This window comes from Rhinopithecus bieti, unplaced genomic scaffold (assembly GCF_001698545.2).
Source record: "Rhinopithecus bieti isolate Rb0 unplaced genomic scaffold, ASM169854v2 scaffold_1070, whole genome shotgun sequence".
Taxonomy (NCBI): domain Eukaryota; kingdom Metazoa; phylum Chordata; class Mammalia; order Primates; family Cercopithecidae; genus Rhinopithecus; species Rhinopithecus bieti.
Window position 1 is genome coordinate 990,892 of NW_016803844.1, and position 6,285 is coordinate 997,176.

Consider the following 6,285-nt stretch of genomic DNA (forward strand, 5'->3'; position numbering starts at 1 on the left):
TGATGGATTATTGGTATAATATTTTATCTTATTTCAAAAGGCAGCATTGTGCTTAATGGCTAAACAGGAGCTTTCCAGTTAAAATGAAGATAAGGATATCTGTTAATATTACCATAACTTTTTTTTTTTTTTTTTTTTGGGAGACAGGGTCTCATTCTGTCACCCACACTGGAGTGGAGTGATGTGATCTTGGCTCACTGCAAACATTCACCTCCCAGACTCGAGTGATCCTCCCACCTCAACCTTCCAAGTGGCTGGGACCACAGGCGTGTACCACCATGCGTGGCTAATATTTTATACTTTTGGTACAGGGTTTCACCATATTGCCCAGGCTGGTCTCGAACTCCTGAACTCAAGTGATGTGTCTGCCTAGGCCTCCCAAAGTGCCGGGATTACAGGCGTGAGCCACTGTGCCTGGCACCGTAACTATTAAGTAATATTTAAATAGCGGTTCTCAGCATGGAGGAATAACAAGCTCCCATATTAGACAAGTGAAAGAAATAGGTATAAAAAATTAGATAGGATGTAAAATTATTATTTGCGTGACATATTTATATCCCTGAAAAACTTCAACCTATTAAAACTACTATAAACGTTAAGGATATGTAGTTAATTTGGCTGGGTTGAAAATTAAAATACAGAAATTGCTGCTTTTAAAAGGAGAGTCAAACTGTTTACTGTGCTGGCTGACTCCAGGAGTTCTTTCTTAAGTAACCTAGTATGGTCTCCTCCTGAAAACAGTGTTGATATGCCAATTAGTTGATATCCAAGAATAGGAAAATACTTTTGCTAGCAGGGTTGTAATTCTGATAGCAAAACTTACAGTCATTAAAATGGGTTGGGTGGATGTGTCAGCTCTTCCATAGTATGAGAGGCATCAGGAGACTAGGGTCTCTTTCTTGGAGTGCAGTCGTAATATTGCCAAAGATGCCAGTCCTAGCTTGCCTACCTCTGGGATGGTGAGAGTTTATGGGACTGCATACATCTGCTAGACTGGACCCAGTTATTTTCCTTAGCAAATCTTCTTTGACTTTGTATGTCATTCATGGTGCCTCTTTACAGAATTCTTTGCTTGCATTTTCTAATGTACAAGTAGCAACCTTTTAGAAGATAAAATGGAATCCTCTCAAAAGAGATAGTATACATAGGAAGAAACTTGAAAGAAATTGGCAGTATATATGTATATACACACATATTATATATATATTTTAAATGTAATAAGATAAATGAACACTTAAATAAGTAGGAAGACATACTATGTTTTTGGATAGGAAAATCCATCATAAAAAGGCCAGTTGTCTGTGAGAATTTTTTACTACAAGTAGACACAAAGCTCATAAATTTCTGCTGCTTTGTTCATTTTCCCCACTCCCTCTGCAGCCTTAATTTTTGTCAATCATACTGTTTTTTAGTGTTTAACTTTAGTTGTGTATGCATTTTTTAACTTGATTTATCAATTTCAGAATGATCTATTTGAACTGCCAATTATAAAAGTTAAGCAAATCAATCTGAGAATAATAGCCATCATGGTAAAAAAATAATGATAGCTAACACTGAATATTTACCATGTGTCAGGTGCTATTCCAAGCACTTTACATTTATATATTAACAATTTTAATCATCAACAACTCTGACGTAAGCACAGACATAGGTACCAAAACTATCTTAAGATAAGGATACAGTTACTTTCGCTTTCTTTCCTGACTTACTAGTTTTATCACTGCCACATACAACTTCCTTTTGTTATCTTCTCTTTTACTGGACAGCCCTTCTCACATTTAGGGTTGGAAATGTCACTGGATATTGTGAGGAGTTTGCATTTCTCTTTGTGGCTTTGTAATGGTTACTGTGGGTTACTGTAATATCTTTTGAATGTTTTTATCAACAGAATGATATGACAACTGTACGACTACAATGGGGAGATATACTTATGCCATTGCTTAAAAAATACAAACTGAACATCACATGGGGTGATCAAGATCTATTGAATATCATGTTTTTTCATAATCCAGGTAGTTATTCCTTTTATTTGCATTAAAAAATCACAGATAATACTGAGTGAAAACGGAAAACATGCACTTATCTGATTCTGTCTTATATTAATGATTATTGCTATTTATGTTTAAGACAGAGTAAAACTTTTCTTGAATTTTGCTTTAATTGGAAGAGATCTAAATGCTAAACATTTTTCATTCATTCTTACTTGTAAGAGCTGTATTTTTTAACTAAAAGTTTTGCATAATGTTACATTTGTGGAATTAGGGGTATTTGCTTCATTGTCTGGTCTTTTCTTTATGTAGAAAGCCTTTTTGTTTTTCCGTGTCATTGGAATTATCGACCAGATCATTGTATATATGGAAGCAATTGCCAAGAAGCAGAAGAAGAAGGAATCTTTATTCTTCATGGGAACAGAGGTGTTTACCATGATGATAAGCAACCAGCATTTAGAGCTGTTTATGAAGCACTAAGAAATGTAAGATTTGCCTTTTCTGTTTTTTTAACTTTGTGTTTGAAAATACTTTCAAGCTAATGGTTAGTTTACAAAAATAGTACAAAGAATTTTTATACACCCTCAGCCTCATCTGTTACTAACATTTTGCCTTATTTGCTTTGTCATTGATTCTCTCTACAATTTTTTTCTGAAAATAATGTAGTTGTTTTTTCAGAAAACTTAAATTTGATTGTAAGTTGCATACATTAAGTTCTTTTACCCCTAAAAGCTTCGGTTTTTTTTTTAAACTAAGAATAAGGACATTCTCTTATTAACCACAGTACATATATCAAGCTAGAAAATTTAATACTGATGGAATACATTAATCTGCCATCCATATGGCTTTACTCTCTTAGATCTAGTTTCTCAGTCTTTGTCTTATATGACATTGGCATATTTCGACAATAGAGCCTTTTCACCCCCCCCTTTTTTTTTTATTAGAATGTTCTTCATTTTGGCCTAATATTTCCTTACAATTAGGTTCAGGATATACATGTCTGCTGAGAATACTCAATAGGTGGTGAGATGTCCTTCTCAGGCTCTCATAGTCATAGTCCCCTTTGTCTGTCCCTTGCTGCTGATGTTGATTTTGATCAGTCAGTCAAAATGTCATTAATTGTCTCCACAGTGTAGTTATTTTTCCTCTTATAAGCAGCCAATGGGGAGAACCTTTTAAAATCATGTAAATACTCTGCTTCTCATTAAAATTTTCCTACAAGATTTAGCATCTGTTGTTGGTTCTTGCTCAAAACAATCTTCACTATGTTATTTGCAAATTGATGATTGTTCAATACTAGCACTCCTTCCACATACATCATTTGACACTTGGCATGCATCTGTAAGGAAGAGCTCTCTCCCTTTTGCACATATATTGACGTTTATATAATCAGTATGAGCCCTTTGATACTTATTTTCTCCAGTGATTTATAATTCATTATTTCCTTGTGATTATGTTGATGCTAAAGTTGTTCCAGATATGGCCACTGGGAGCCCCATTGGCTACTTCTTGTGCCCCTTTGACATGTGCTCATGACTTTTTTTGAGTACCTCCTTTATTTTCTGTTCCAACAAAATATTCCAGGTTTATTTTATACTTTCCCTGCCCTACCCTTGAAATTAGTCATCTGTCAAAGGAGCTCTGCTTCCCTTTGGTAGGCTCTGGATGTTAGGCATGTTTATTGCTACCATGGTCTCATTGCTTCTGAGCTTTTTCAGTGGCAGAGCTAGGAAGTATAAGCATGCACACATGATGTTATGTGTTCACACCTGATTCTTTAACTCCAGGTCATTCTTCCAAGGCTCTTCCTTGCTTTCTTTTACTCTATATTTTATCTCGTTTCTTCCACAGTTAGAATCCTGACTTCTATCAATAACACATTTTCTCATTTGCTTAATCCTACAATTATTTAAAATAATTTCAGAAATGTTCCATTCATACCATTGTCTCCACCCCCAAACCAACTTACTAAAAATGGCTTAGGATTTGTTTTCAGTCCTTCCTCTTCCTCTCCTCTGCTCCCAGACAAGGGTGTGTACTCAATACTGTATTCATAAGTTACTTGGATTGGTTCTTTTTTTCTGCTCTTTCAGTGTGATTATTTTATTCATTTGAAATACAGTTGGATTCATTTGTTTCCGTATGCTTTCAGTTTTAGTTTTTTTTCCACTATCTTTGTTGATATAATTGCATTTTTTGTTGGGGGATATTAATATACTTCACAAAGTCAGAATTACATAAGAGTTTACTCACCTGTAACCTGTTGTCTTAGCCCTTTCATCCTAACTGCCCCCTACCTCTATAGGGTACCAATTTCATTGTTTTCTGGTTTATCCTTCCTGTGTTTTTAATAAGATGAGCAGATGTGTGTATGTTTTGTAATTTCCATTTTTTTACACAAAAGGTAGTTTAGTATATATCTCCCTTCATTCTTTGCTTTTTATACTTAAAATATTCTGGAGATATTTTCTCTCTCTCTTTTTTTTTTTTAAAAACAACTGTATGGTACTGTATTTTATGTATGTACCAGAGTTTATTCAACCATTCTCTATGTTTGGACATTTTGGTAGTTTCCAGTAGCTTGAATTATAAATAATGCAACAATGTACAGTTAGCTGTGTCATATATATATTTGTATTGTTGGAAGGTGAGTCTTCATGGTAAATTCCTCGAAGTGGGATTATTGGATTGAAATTATTACTTGTGTTCCTCCATAGGGATTGTTTGTATTCCTGCCAATGATTTATGAGACAGTTTGTTCCCCACATCCTCATCAACAGAGTATAGTATCAAGCTTTTAAAGTTTTGTCATTCTGATGGGTGAGAAATTGAATCTTAGTGTAGTTTTAATTTGCATTTCTCTTTTGAGTGAAGTTTAATCTTTTTATATATTTATGAACTATTTTTATATGTTTCTGGGGGGTGAATTTTCTTTTAAATATTTCACCTATTCTTCTATAGGTTTTTAAAAAATAACTAATGAAACATAATTTATATGCTGCAAAGTTCACCCATTTCAAAAATATAATTCAGTTGTACAACCATCATTATTACCATGAGGGCATTTGGGCTTTGTCGCCCTCTCCTTCCTTTAATTGTTAAAAGTTCTTTGTATGTTAGGAATATTAGTACTTTTCCTGTGATACATATTGTGAATATTTTTCTACCAATTTGACTTATTGTATTTGATGCCATTCAGTTTGTATAATATTTTTCATGTAATAAGTTTATCAAATTTTTTTTTCTTTTAATTAACAACTGGGTCTTGGTCTGTCACCCAGGCTGGAGTGCAGTGGCACAGTCATGACTCATTGTAACCTCTGTCCCCTGGACTCAAGCGATCCTCCTACCTCAGCCTCCTAAGTAGCTGGCACTACAGGCACGTTCCACCACACTCAGCTAACTTAAGTATTTTTTATGGAGATGGGGGTGTTGCTGTGTTTCTCAGGCTGGTCTTGAATTACTGGGCTTACGCAATCTGCCAGCATCAGCCTCCATAGTGGCTGAGATTACAGGCATGTATCACCCAGGCTGGCGTGCAGTAGTGCGATCACAGCTTACTGCAGCCTCGACCTTCTGGGTTCAGTTGATTCTCTCACCTCACCCTCCCGAATATCTGGGACTATAGGTGCATGTCACAGGCTTGGCTAAGTTTTGTATTTTTTGTAGAGATGAGGTTTTGCCATGTTGCTCAGGCTTGTCTTGAATTCCTGGGCTCAAGCAATCCTTCTACCTTGGCCTCCCAAAGTGCTGGGTTTGCTGGGATAACTCACCACGCCTAGCCTAACACCTTTTTTTTTTGTTTGTTTTTTTGTTTAAAGTCGTTATCTGAAAGCTTTTTCCAATCTACACTTGGGTTACAGAACAGGTTATAGAATAATTCCTCCATATGCTGTTTCATTTATTACATTCAGACCTTTGCTCTGTTTGGAATTTACTCTTTTGTATTGGGTTAGGAATGGATACTATTTGACTTTTTTCTAAATGGCTATCCTTTTGTCTCAACACCATTTACTTAAAAAATCTATCTTTGGCTGGGTGCACTGGCTTATATCTGTAATCCTAGCACTTTGGGAGGCCAAGGTGGGCAAGCTCAGGAATTCAAGACCAACTCAGGCAACTCCTTCAGCCCAGCAGTTTGAGATCAGCCTGGGCAACATAGTGAGACTTTGTCTCTAAAAAACAAAATAAAATAAAAGGCTGTCTTTAACCAAAAGATTTGAGATATTGACATTATCATAAATTCCATTTATTTTTCATTTTTTATTTTTTATTTTATTTATTTATTTATTTATTT

General features: G+C 35.2%; 1 protein-coding gene across 1 annotated transcript in view; it reads left to right on the plus strand.

Annotated features, from left to right (window-relative positions):
- GXYLT1 (glucoside xylosyltransferase 1) overlaps window positions 1-6,285 on the plus strand; it is a 54,597-nt gene that overhangs the window by 35,010 nt on the left and 13,302 nt on the right. Inside the window, 2 exon segments of the mRNA XM_017855559.1 lie at window positions 1,889-2,012; window positions 2,301-2,473. Coding sequence (XP_017711048.1) covers window positions 1,889-2,012; window positions 2,301-2,473 — 297 coding nt within the window.